The sequence below is a fragment of the Lygodium microphyllum genome, chromosome 20, assembly GCF_053477565.2.
Source record: "Lygodium microphyllum isolate KBCC chromosome 20, Lygodium_microphyllum_v1.1.10, whole genome shotgun sequence".
In the NCBI taxonomy this organism is placed as follows: Eukaryota; Viridiplantae; Streptophyta; class Polypodiopsida; order Schizaeales; family Lygodiaceae; genus Lygodium; species Lygodium microphyllum.
The window spans coordinates 101,606,989-101,621,055 of NC_141154.1; the positions used below are offsets into that span (position 1 = coordinate 101,606,989).

Sequence of the window (14,067 nt, forward strand, 5' to 3'; positions counted from 1 at the left end):
CATGCTAGAATTGGAAGCTCTAAGACTTGGATTCAACAGGGCTGAAGCTGTTTTTAGTCAAATTCAAGTGGAGAGACCGGAAAATCAATGAATTTGGGGCGTTTTGCATCTCCATCAAAACGGGTGAAGGCCAATTGACTGCCCGAATCAAGGGGCAAATCAGATTGAAGACTTGTTGGTTATTTTGGACTGCAAGGGGAGTTGGAATATTGAAAGGGATTGGGAGAATCGCATTGTGCATCAACTTTTTCTTCAATTAAGTTAAAAAAATACCGTAAGGGGCGCCACTTTTGCGGCCAACAGGGTGTCCATTGTCCAAGATTGTAAGTTAATTTGCATTTCTCAGTTTTGTAATAAATGTTACTACTGTAACTAAGTTGTGAATAGGGAATTACCACCTATCCATGGAAGGAAAATTTGTTACAGTATGTTTGCCACGAGGTCACTACTTAGTGTAATAGTCACTGTGAGATGTATGTAGATGAGTATGAGTTTCAACCGGGCATTGGAACTATACTTTTGCATTAGCTTATAATCAATTTGGCATGAATTTTACCTCAATTTCGAGACAAAAACTCTGATAAGTTTCAGACCAATTTTTGATCAACTTGAGAACCATTTATGGTCACTTTTGGGATCAGTTTTGCATCCATTTTTGCATTGAGTACTGGTCAATTTTTGCAATGAGTTTGTGATCTATTTGGGATCACATTTGCAGCAGTTTGTGATTTGTTCTCAGATCAAGTGATCCGTTTATGATCAGATTATGCTCAATTTTCAATGGTTTACATTTGGTTCCATGGACAACAGCATATGTTATGATGCCATTGATGTTTTAGCCATGGTTTATGCTTGGTTATGCTATGCTATGGTTTGATTTCGCCAGATGAGTTGAGCTCATGAGAAATAGACATGTCACATGATAATCTGGCAATGTTTTTGAGATTCTTTGTGAGTCTTATGTTATGTTATGTTGGTTGGTAATTTTCAGCATGTGTGGAGCATATGGATTTGTTGAGCAGCAGTGCGCAATGTTGTGTTCATTATGATGTCTTGTGGAAATTCGAGTCCGATATTTTTCTTTTGATGCATGTGATAGTGCAATCGAGGACGATTTCAAGGATTTAAGGGGAGGGTTGTCATGAGGATATGTATTTTTGAAATCTCACTTAACATGTAGATTAATTTTTAATCACATGGTAAAGAAAATGTTGCACATGTGGGGTGTAACTAGGGTTAGAGTAAATTTACAAGCTCGGGACCTGAGGAAATCACAGGATGTCCAAGGCAAAAGTTGCTATAAGTTATGCCGCACAGGTACTCCATGATATTTGGTGCCAATTGTTAGCCTACATTATTCATTTGGCCATAAGTGTTAGTTGGCGACACCAGAGAAGTGGCATTTAATGGTACCTAACGCCAATCTGATGATCAAAGATGACATAGAGACACTCGGAAATGAAAGTTACCTAGCCAATTTAATTGTTGACTAGTCAGATTATTATTTTGGGCATTGAAACAATTATTAGATTAATTTTTAGTATTGAAAGACTTAAAATTAATATTTAATTATGGATAATGCTAAACAAACCATTTGGAAAGGTTGCTACTTGTCAAAAATGCCCATGTAGGACTGAAAAACGTCTTTAGAGGTTGTGGAGAGGCATTTAGTACATTCAACTTGCAAAAGAGAGAGAGAGAGGAAATACTGTTGGTCTGATCTGCAGCCATTGGCGGACTTATTGAGGCAGCCAAGGGCAAGAGAAGACCAATCAATAGTAGAATAGAGTATCTACAGGCTGTTGAGACAAGGCAGCAACAGTAAATGACAGATTTTTTTCAATTCTTCATCTCCCAGCCTTTCTACATCTCCCAGTCTTTCTACAGTCTTGCTCTAAAGAGTACAGCATTGAGATCACCATAGGTTGAGAAATGTCAAATTTCTTTCTTGTAAATCCTAATGTGCAGCAGAAATTAGGGTTTAGCAGCAGCTTCGGGAAGCGTGTCAAAAATTGGAAGCTCCAAGACTTGGATTCAATAGGACTAAAGCTGTTTTTAGTCAAATTTAAGTGAATGTACGAGCAACTCAATGAATTTGGGCAATTTCCATCTCCATCAAAGCGAGCGAAGGCCAATTGATTGCCCAAATCAAGGGGCAAATCAGATTGAAGACTTGCTAGTCATTTTGGACAACAAGGGGAATTGGAATACTAAAAGGGATTTGGAAAATCCCATTGTACATCAACTTCTTCTTCAATTAAGTTAAAGAAATACCGAAAGGGACGCCAATTTTGGTGCCATCAGGGTGTCCATTGTCCAAGATTGTAAGTTAATTTGCATTTCTCAGTTTTGTAATAAATGTTGCTATTGTAACTAGGTTGTAATCAGGGAGTTACCACCTATCCATGGAAGGAAGGCTAGTTATAGCTTGGGAGGTGAAGAATTTGTGGGTGGTGGCAATAGAACTTGCTTAGAAGACACGATCTTCGAGGAAATAATGTGAGGAAAGAGCTCAGACTTGGGTGTAGAAAATTGCGCAATATCTCTCTCCTCAAATACTATATCTCTTCTAAAGATCATCTTGTTTGTCGGAGGATCAGTCCGAGGATCGAACCGATGATAGGCTTTCACTTTAGCGGAGCATCTTACAAAGATCAAGAGATTAACTTAGGAGTGAGCTCGTCTATCTTATGATTAAGGATGTGCGTATAGGCACGACTCCCAAAGACTTTAAACTCGGAAACTATAGACCGAGAGCTAAAAGCTACCTTATATGGAGTCATCTGAGAGACAACTACAGTTGGGCACTGGTTGAGGATGTACATTGAAGTGTTAGCAACCTCAACTCAAAGGTGCTCAAGGAGTTCTGCTACGAATAACATAGAGTGTACCATGCTCATGATGGTTCGGTTCCTGCGCTCTAATGGTGAGCATCGAGTTGACAAGCTTTACAGATATCCTGTGATAGCTTCGGGCGTGGAAGGTCATCAACCATATGCCGATGTGACAACTCGTAAAGAGAGTCGAATCTGAGATGCCTTAATTGAAAATGCTAAAGATGCTCGATGCTCGTAGGTTCCTGTGCAGTGGCTAAAGCTTGAAGTGGTGGAACTCAAAAGTCCTTGGCTATTGGCTTGGAAAGGAAATGTGTCACGTGGTACATGTCACTAGGCTATGCCTCACCGCGAGCAATCACTAAACTAGTATGAGAGTCAAGGACCTCCATTGTGGTCGTTGTGAAGAAGACAACTTGTCCCAATTAGCAAAGCTGTTGAATGGATAACAAGTACATTCCAAGTTGGGGGACATAGTATACATTATCTAGCGTAATGCGATTTGGGCCTTGGTTAGTGACAAAATTGACATGATTGTGAGTGTGAATCTTGATCGAGGAGTTGGTTTCAACTCGGACTCTCCCAGCTATAGGGACTTGGAAAATGAAAATGTCCTCGATGGGTTTTATATGATGAGTAGCTCCACTATCCACAATCCAAGGAGTAGCTGAAGTACTCGGTTGTGATGAGTAGGCCTTTGCAATTACTTGGTTAGGAGGCAACTCATAGATGTGGACGAGATTTGCATTCTTAGATGTCTCTATGGAGATAATGTGGGCCTTTGTAGATCAGTTAGACAAGCCCTCTGACACTGAGAACGTTGTCGACTGTGATGGTTGACCAGTGGCAACGTGGGTCTGGCCTCGCCACTACCCTTGCTGAGGGTTGCCACGACCCTGCCTCCCTTCTTGGGGGTCGCTTGACTAAGGGGCAAGGGTTTGAGTCATAGCTTTTGGTGTTGTACCTTTTGCCTTTGATCAACACTCCTTGTCAAAGTGGGTAGCCTTTTGACAATATTGACAATATAGATTTTTCTTTAGTACATTCTGCCCCTTGAGTTTTAGAGATGACTGTGGGTTCCACTAGTTTGATTTTGATTTTGAGTTTGTTTTTTATTGTGATTGGAGTTTTGATTTTGTTTATCCTTCCCTTGCTACCCCTTTTGAGAACAAGCAAGGAGATTCTCCTTTGTAGAGCTTATACTATAAAACTAATTGAATAGCCAATCGTAACGTAATAGCTGATACTCAAATTCATAGAATGTGGGCATGGTGGGCTATCACATCACTTATTGCACAAAATGAAAGTATTTTTTGGGCAGATTATTAAGCAGCGGTGTGACCTAATCGTCCGAGGACTTAGGAGCGCTTGGGGTAGAGAATTCAGTGAGAAGGTGTTGATGCTCAACTAACTTGACTTTCAAGTCATCTTGGTAAGTGATTTTAAAATTTTGGGGCTCATGATCCAAATTAATGCTACAGGTCCTATCCCAAGCCACATAGTGGTCAATCAAGTGTACCTAATGCTCAGATGCTAAGTCAAAATATTGAAGCTATGAATGAAATTCAGGTAAATAGACCATGCATTAGCTTGACAATAGAGCAGAGGTATTTCTAGCTTTCGATGAGTGGACAACTTGGAGACAAACTGTGGTACCAATTGATCCATACTTAGTAATGGCTGGGTAGCATTCCCAGACTATGAAAATCCTGAAAGTGTGTGTATGGGAGCATGAACCTCTATCATGGAGACACCACTTGGATGAGAAAAAGACCAGGTTCAAAAGGCAGTGCCTAAGAGTGACGAAACCCCTGGTGTGATATATAAAGACATGAAAGCTGCACTTAATGGAATCTGAAAGGAAGGTGCAATGGAACTAGTGGGTGGGATGGATTGGAAAATGAATGGGTTTTTGATTGGTGTAGTTGTGGAAAATGAATTAGGTCCCTCTTGTTCATTTCTTGCAAATGATGAAAAAGATGATTCACCAAAATCAAATTGACCATCAAATGTAAAAGCTAAAGGAAAAGATAAAGGAGCACTCATCAATGAATCTTGCAACTTTTGCTTACCTTTTCATGAGTTCAAATGGAAAAACCTATCTTCTTTAGGACTTCTGAACCAATACTTGGTGTGAAGAGTTCCTTTATCTTGAGCATCACCAATATCTTGCAAAAAAGTGAAAGTAAATCCGAAAGATTGAGGAGTAAATATTTTATCTATGGTAAATGCATAGGTTTTGGCAATGATAAAATCATATCAAATATGTCTTTCATATAGTAAATCTTATTTTAAAGTAAATACATTGTATTTTAGATGCATTGGTTTCGAGGAAAGCATTAGTTCAGGACACTATCAAAAACCCTTTCTATTAGGATAAAATCCACTAAAAATACCAAATATTGATTTGCGTACTAGTTCTTTGTGGAGCTTTTGTCCTTCCTACAAAATCATTAGACTAGTGCACCAAATCTTAAGGGGAAAACTCAAAATTACCTTTGGTTTGTTATGGACTCCTTGGTAGTCTGAAGACTCTTTGGCCATGTCGAAAGTTGGAGGAGCAAGCTATGAGGCCCACTCTGTCTTGTGTATTGATGTGCTAGGTACGAGAGCATCATGATGATGTGGTGAAGGTGTGTTTGAAGTCATCTTGCCCTCTTGTTGAACCTGCTTCTTGCGAAAGGCTTTTAGATCAAAGGTCGAGGTTTCGTCAAAGAGAACCTTGCTCTGATACCATGTGAAAAAATACCAAACATAGAAACATAAATAAAAGCATTCGATAAAGCATAAACTCAACATAGAACAGAGTTAGGTCTAGGGTAACTTAGAGACAATGAACACAATGAATGAAAGAAGTGAATGAATACTGAATATACAATGCTCATGCAGTAAATAAACCATGCAAGGAATGAATATTGAACATCGAACTCTTGTGTCTCAAGGACCAAGGCAAAGGTAATCAGCTAGAGAGTGTGTTGTACTCTCGATGGATCTTGAATCGTAGCAATGCAATCTTTGATTTGTGATAGATGGAGCAATAAAATGCCGTAGTAAAATGCAATAGTAAAACATTGTAGTAAAATGCCATAGTAGAACTTAGTAGTAAAATGCCGCAATAAAACATAACAGTAAAATAACAGCAGTTGTGAGTTAGAGGCTGGAAACAGGTGCCGGATGGGTGAAGAAAGTGTAGGGCAACTTCAGCTGAGATGTCCTTCGTGAATGGAGTGAAGTTCTAGCCCTTGAACCTTGCAAAATCGAGATTGGGCTGAATGGAGGGCAACATACCTATTTATAGAAAGTTTTGGAACCTTGGACCTCTCCCCATTTTAAACTCTCTCGAACCACTCTACATTTTAGGGTTTTTCATTAATTAAGCATTTTTGCTTATTTTAGCTTAACATTCCGTATGTACTTGCATGAATTCTTATGAAAAATAAGCCCTTTCTGGCCACCATGTTTGGCATGTTTTTGTGTATCTAGCGAGGCTCAATTCCACATTTTGCTTACATGTTTTTGCCTATCCCTACCTACATGGCACTTTTGGACTTGGATACCACAGTCCACTTGCTACAGCCCCCTTTTCTAGCTGTGTACACCTCCCCTAGCCTCCTTGGGCTCCAACAAGCTTCTTAGCCTTGTCTCTTGACCCTTCTCACTTCAGCCTTGACTCTTCTTGGACAATCTGACTTCATAGACTTGAAACTCCAGCCTTGGCACTTGGATTCCAGCCATGATCCATCTATGTCATATGCTCTTTGAGTCTTGGATCCCTCTCTTCTCTCACACACTCGTCTATAAAAGATGCTCCTCCCCTCCATTCTTCCACACCAAATCAGCAAGCATTCTCATCTCCCTCTCCTAAGCATCACTTGAGTCTTGGCGGTCAAGCTCTCAGACTTCTTGCATCAATCTATCAAGCCTCTCCCACCCTCCCTCTCTCTAACATTCAAGTTTTTCACTCCCCCCATCTTCCCCAAGCCTCTCCCTCTTTGTCAAGCCTCTCACTCTCCCTCTCTCTCTCTCTCTCTCACTCACAAGTCTCTCTCTTTCTCAAGGCTCTCTCTTCTCTTTCACCCTTGAACTTTCAAGCCTCCATTAGCATTATGATGCGTGAGAAGCATGAGGTCTTTCACATGCTATCCATGTGGAGAGGGACACAAAGAAGTTTAACTCCCACCATTGGACATGTAAGTATTGCGGGAAGTGCTACACATGTGGTGTGATCCAACTTCTCCAACATCTTTTGAAGACTGGGGGGAGGAGTTGATCCATGCATGAAAATCTCTTAAAATATTACAAAAGAGATTCTAGCCAAGATTAGAGTGGGATCTACTAGAGGAGGAGGAGATAGCACGTTGTTACCAATACCTATGGCTACTCATGGGAAACTTCAACCGATGCCTTCACTGTTGGTGGTGTCAACTCCACATCCGCATTTGGCTCTGGCAAACGACAAAGAGTGGAGGCTCATGCGACATTGGAGAGGCAATCCTCTCTCTCCTTAGCCCTAGTTTATGTGCATGGGTTAGTCGCCTTTCATAGAGAGAGGCAATAACTTGTAGACACTGAGATTGTATGCACCGTCATTGAGTGCAATCTTGCATTCAATGTCAGACAAAGTATGGTTGCCACATTCTCATAGATGGATGGAGTGACCATTAGAAACCGGGCATCATCAACATACTTGTATCATATTCACTTGGCACATACTTTTTGTGGGCTATAGAGATTGGTAAGAGGGGGAGGAAAACCATAGACCCAGTCATCTACCGTCACAGTTGACAAGCCATCATTGAGATACACATTGTCTTTTTAAAGTTGTTACTTTATTAGGTTGTTATAATTTATTGAATGATCCATGATTCATGAAGTTTCTCTGTCTCTCTCTCTCTCACACACCACACACCTCCTTCCCTTTCCCTCCTCTCCTTCCCCTTCCCCTTCCCCTTCCACACACACCCCCCCACCCCCCCCCCCCCCCCCCCCCAATAGCCTCTCTCTCAGCAAAGTATTGTACATGTAGGTGGGCCCCTCAAATGTGGTGCAAATTGTTACCGATGTGCGTTGTTCGTATGATCCTTTTTCTCATGCACCTAGCTTACTAGTGGCTGAAAACGGCAATACGCGGTACTTTGACAATGGTGTCTCCAAGCATATAAGATCCTTTCGTGACTTATTTGTATCATATGCAAATGTACAAAAGGTGGGATCAATTGTATATGCAAATAATGCTTCATATACAATCAAAGGCATTGGATAGATTCCCATTGTTGCAGTAGAGAAAATAATCATGCTTGAAAAGGTTTTGTATGTACCTAGTATAAAGAAAAACTTGCTTTCAGTTTTAGCCGTTGCATGTGTTGGTTTTATGGTTAAATTTCCTATGGATTGATGCAATGTCTATGACTATAGTGAATGGGGATGCCCTCATTGTCACTAGGACTTTGTACAAAGGCTATATTAGCTTGATTTACATGAGAGGAGAGCATTAGAGGAAGCATTGCAAGTTGATGCCACCATTATAGATAACATTGAGTTACGGCATGCTTGATTTGGTTATCTTAACTATGGTAGTTTGCTTCATTTGAGAAGAAAAAATATGATACTTGATCTCTCTCCATTGAAAGCACCTGCTCATAATTTATGTGAGAGTTGTGTACTTGGCAAAATGCATCGTGCTTTGTTTCCCAAAAGTGGATCTATGCGTGCTGATTAGAAATCACAACTTGTGCATAGTGATGTTAGTGGATCCATGCATATCAAATCCATTGAAAGATACTTGTATTTTGTTACCTTCATTGATGACATGACCCATCATTGTTGGGGATATGCTTTGAGGCACAAATAAAAAGTGTTTGCATGCTTTAAAACCTTTTTGGACTTTGCTGAAAAAGGTTTCGCCCTGAAACGTTTTTTGGGCAAGTCCCAAGCGAAACAGTTGAATAATACATATGAGATGGTTTTCTTTATAAACAATAAGTTACTGATTACACATTTATACCATGTGAATTCTTTCATATCTACAAATGATTTGTTTCACGTTTTAGTGCCATCGAAACACATTTCGCGGTTACCATGCAGTGGATGCAAATTGATTGTGCTCCATATATATTGCCCCGGGGGGTGGTGGATACATGTCACGGGAGTTTAACTCTTTTTTTGCTGAAAGGGACTTTAAACATCGATGTAATACATCTTACACACCTCAATGAAATGGTGTGGCTGAAAGAAAGGATCGGACTTTGATGGAAATGGCATGTTTTATGCTTTCACACACAAAGGGTGGGTGTGACCAAAAAATGGGACCTGGACACAACATATCACAAAGACAATACAAAAACAGCCAACAGCTCTCTCTCTCTCTCTCTCTCTCTCTCATACATGCACAAGTATCACTGATGAAAGCAACAAAATAACGGGAGAAAACCTCTATAATGCTGAGTTGAACTGATAGACTAAATGTGTATCATATACACATATGGCTAAAATGGAGCTGGACACCTCACAACTAAGGAAGGGCATGCTTAACCATTATATGCATATTGCTTTAGACTCCTAGGAAACTTAGGTAGAGTATTGGTGTTTCTCCCATCTTTACATTCTGCTTTACTTCAACTTGTAAGAGCACCTATAGATGTCTAGTTGTGGAGTTTTTAATGCTGAGAGTTGCTAGTTGAAAGTCGTTGCCTAATCCTGAAGCTAACTTAGGAATGCTTGATATTGCAGCATCATTGAAAGGTGGTCGTGGAGATTGGCTTGTGGAAAAATGCACTGTGAGTGACAACCTTTGTTCGTCTATAAACTGGATGTCGGAGGAATACAAGTTTAAAAGTCTGCTTCTTGATAGCACCCTTGTTTGGAGTTGGTTAATTCCATTGTACAGGAATTGGGCGCAAGGAGTGTGATTCCTCTGTTGACAGAAAGGTCTCCAGCTGTAAGCGAGAATCGCATAGACCGCTGGAATCGAATGGTTATGGCGGCTACTAAACAATGTATGCTGGTCAATAAAATTGAAGACTCTAAGCACTAGCTTTTGAGTAGTGCACCATACTAAAAGACTAGAGGTTAACATGTTTTTTCCTCCTGGATTCAGGTCAACGATTGCATTTGATGGATGTTAAAAAGCCAACTCGTTTGGATTTTTTTCTTTCTGAAGTAAGCTTATACCATCAAGCTCATATGAATCATCTTCCTAAGATATCAGTGAAGAGTAAGCACTTTTAAGTGCAGCAAATCTTTATGCTCATTTCACTTTTGGAGCGAGTGACCTTTTTTTCTTTTTACCTGCAGAATTCAATGTTTGATATGGTATTGATGGCGGAAGCAAATGGAGCTCCCTTTGCAGAGGCTCTTCCTCGTATCAATTGTAAATGGAATGGATTGCTTCTTATTGGACCCGAAGGAGGTTAGTATCTCTGTACATACAGCTTTATCTTAGGAACACACGTCCCTAATTATTTTGACTTTTACTTTGACGATTTGACTTTATGCTTCATCTTTGTACAAGACCTTTCCAAAAGAAGATACAACTGCTTGTATTGCCTGTCTTCGAGCATTGTATTTTGCAAGAAAAGTAAATCTTACCTTAACTGGAAAATCTCTAGCCTGCTCGGAAGCGATCCATGCCTGAGTATGACGCAATAGGAAGCAATAGAGAAGAATAGGGTAACAGGAAAAGGTGGTCACAACTGCTGCAACCAAGAATGTGCACTTCCTAGGTGCTTGCACGCACTAGGTGGGCTGCAAATCTGATGAAATAGGGTTGGACAGAAAACACACAAATGAAAAATCCAGCTCATGTTTTTGGTTTTCCAATGTGCACAGTGGGATAAAGCAAAAACATGCACTTCATGACTTTCATTCTGCATTCCCTTTCTAGGTGCCTGTCCATCTGACTATTTGGCTTCAAAGCTAGATCATAGGTGACTCCTCTATTGCTCATTCTTGGCTGTGGAATAATGCAAGTTTCATCCCCCTTACAGATACAATTATACCCATCTGCTCACGTCGATTGCCTCCATTTTCTAGCCTCTTACTTAAAAAAACAACCTTAACACTAAGGGAACCATAACTTACCTAAAACGACATCCACATGTCTTAAGGGGGCTATCAGTAAAGGCTAATCCCTCTCAATAGCTTCCAACCGACAATTGTGAACAGTCTCCAAACTGGCTTGACATCCTTATTGAGCTCTATGGGCTGAGGGAACTCTTGAGAAGACACCTTGTCTAACTGAGAAGATCCATACATGGAAAAGGTGGCAAGCTCGTTCTGACAAAGCCCGAGCTTTTAGCACATGATCATTCCTGCGCGACTTTGTGGTAACTGGACTCTTTCAACGAGGAGATTTTCAATGGCATTGGAAGAAGAATGTTCCAGCCAGACTGCACCACACACGTCTTGCCTTTCTTGTTGCTACTCTCCTTGTCGTCATGTTTTCTGCAATGGAAACATGTCCCCTTTTTATCAGCAGAAAGAAAATCTCGGTAAGAAAGTTTCTGTACATTGTTTTTGCTCCTTCTCTTTGGTCTTGCTTTTCACGTAAACATAGTTGCCAGGATCTTCTGAAAGGGGAGGTATGAAATAGAATTCATAGGTTAAGTCTTAAGCCCCCTCTCCCTTCCATAAGCTTCCGAGGGTTTCTTAGCAAGCAGCAGTCCAAGAGCCGTAGAGCAAGAAAAAGGAGCTGAAGAAGTTGGAGCAAGGATTGATGAGCTTAAATGATGCTGTAGTCAGTGGCACAGGTGTAGAAGTTAGAGAGCCCCATAGGGAAGGTAGGATGATGGGAAGAGTAGTGCAACCCATGGATCCGGTTGTAGCCAAGACTTTGAATAATTTGATTCATCATCTGCAAGAGTTGACATTGTGTTAATAGATAGGACCAAGGCCAAAGGTATAGAGAGAGCTAGGCAACTTTTTGGAGCATGTTTCTATTGTGGTGAGAGGGGAGGCTGTGCACTAGAATGTTCACATCCAGCTATAGAGAGAGGAGCAAAATGGAGAGTAAGAGTCAATGTTATTTCAGTGGATGAGAGGGGAGTAGAGGTGCTTGCCAACAAGCAGAGTAGGGGATCAGTGGAAAGAGAAGCAGAAGAAGCAGGCTGCAGCTGAAAAGGCAAGCAAGAAAGTGGAATCAGTGGTCAATGCTATGCCAGAGAGTAGTCTGAGGAGGCACAGACAAATTAAGCAGCAAGACTACTTGTTGGACCAAGGAGTTGAAAAGTATGATTCTGCAGCATTAGAAGGAAAAAATCCATTTTGAGCGAATGTTGGCTTTGCGTTTGAATAGTTGAAGGTTCCTGAAATGTTGGCTTTGTGTTTGAATTGTTGAAGGTTCGTGGTTTTCCATGTGCAGTAAGGTAGCTGAATGACTGGAGTAAAGTTTTGACAAGTTTGAATTGGAAAGCTACACAAGGTTCATAATTGGCTGGTTTAGAAGACGTGAAAGCCAAAATCCCTGGCATTTGTGTGGTGCAAGATGTCTGACTCTAGGTTATATCCAAAAATATTTTGGTCTAAATGAGTATCTATGATAACATTCTAAGCCCATGAGGGCTCAATGGAAGATGTTGTAAAATTACTTACTACATTACACCTTGGGCAAGTTACTAGAGTGCTATGATTTTTGTTGATGCTATTTATGAGTTGACACTGCTTGCTGTAGTTTTTATAATTAATTTGACCAAGTTATTTTCTGCTTGTTTGTCATTTGAACTCTAGACTTTACAGATTCAGAGAAGAAAGCAATGGTGCATGCAGGTGCTGTGCCAGTGGGTCTTGGACCTCACCGGTTACGAGTAGAGACCGCAGCTATAGCGATGCTTTCTACTGTCATGATCCTGAGTGATTCTCGTGGTGTGGGGTCATATACAGAACTGGACAGTTCTGAATGAAGTTCAGAGTGCATACTAATACCATTGAGCTCTTCATCGTTGGGCTTTTGGTTTATTAATAGTTAGTCTCTTTGGGAGTTTAAGCTAGGAAGTCATAACTGACTGGGAACTGTTAGCACAGGACGGCTGTTACATCCTCAGTTATTGTGGTGCCTGTCAGGTTCCTAATTTGACGTACTTCCCAGTACCTTTTGTTGAAAAGAAAGTAATTGTATCTATTGTCTCTCGGGTTATTGTATCTTCTCTAGGTCAAAAAACCAACATGGGTCAGAAACATATATGGGATATTGGATTATGTTTGCAGCTACCTCTGGTTTTTCCTTCAAAGTTATCGTTGTTATACATGCATTGTATTCATAGATTTATTGGTCAACCCCTGAAGACCTTAAAATGGAATTACAGAAGGTAACGTGTATTGGGTGCCTGCCAAGAATATGCACTAGCTATGGGAGTATCTGGTGAAAGATTCATAAAAGTTATGCAAGCTACCGCATTCTTTATGATAACTTTATCGAGCCTACTTCCAAAGCTTGATGTTGGTTTTCTTTAAAATGGCTAATTGATAATGTTAGTACTTAGCTTGCATATGCATGGGGTATACAATTACAAGTGATAACTATTGTCATTTCTACACAATTACACTTCTTATCTCTTGCATGTATTGGTGAAGGGTTGGTTGCAAGTACTTGCCATTTCATGACAAATAACCAAGTAGAAGGTCCTTGTATAAAAAACAACTGCATTTAAATGTGAGCAAAGTCTATATGAATGAATGCACTCCTCACAACGTTGCTAAGGGGAGTTGGAATGATAGTAAATTGTGATTCTACGATTGGACCCTTGAGAGCATGGCCCATGCACCTTCCCTTCTTTCCTCTTCGCTTAGGACCTTCCTTTGGGGCTTGTGTTTAAACGAACATATAGATAGTACTATATTATCACCCTAGTCAAGGACACAACATGCAATCTCTATTCCATTGTGTTGAATTGCTACATTTAGATAAATCATAAGGTTGTGGTAGCATTGTGCGATTTAACTATTTATAACACTTTGGTGGCACTAATTTCACTATGTTGTATCTACTTCCTACTACAAGCATGTGAGGTATATGTAATGTGGATGGCCAAGTATAGTTAAAGCCAAGGAGACTATAGCCTTGTGGTTAGGTCCTCTATAAGTTGACATAAGATGTAGTAGCTTTAGTGTTGATTTCATGGGCTCAATTACAATTTTCTCACATCTATCACATCCACAAATTCACAATATTTCTAAGTATAGGTGAAATCTGACTCGAGTCTAATTTAAATAGTTGACCTTGTGGGCATGCTAGATATCA

The 14,067-nt window shown here is 40.3% G+C and overlaps 1 protein-coding gene across 4 annotated transcripts in view; it reads left to right on the forward strand.

Moving 5' to 3' along the window:
- LOC148019174 (methyltransferase) overlaps nucleotides 1–13,242 on the forward strand; it is a 68,053-nt gene extending 54,811 nt beyond the window's left edge. The window contains exons 4-8 of one of the 4 annotated variants that reach the window (XM_087660717.1): nucleotides 9,564–9,610; nucleotides 9,685–9,829; nucleotides 9,931–9,992; nucleotides 10,128–10,242; nucleotides 12,597–13,242. In XM_087660717.1, the coding sequence (XP_087516843.1) occupies nucleotides 9,564–9,610; nucleotides 9,685–9,829; nucleotides 9,931–9,992; nucleotides 10,128–10,242; nucleotides 12,597–12,730 (503 nt within the window). In that variant the 3' untranslated portion in view covers nucleotides 12,731–13,242. Of the gene's footprint in view, nucleotides 1–9,563; nucleotides 9,611–9,684; nucleotides 9,830–9,930; nucleotides 9,993–10,127; nucleotides 10,243–12,557 lie in introns of all 4 variants that reach the window. The other 3 variants (XM_087660718.1, XM_087660715.1, XM_087660716.1) reach the window with 3 other exon arrangements.
- The last annotated feature ends 825 nt before the right edge of the window (nucleotides 13,243–14,067 follow it).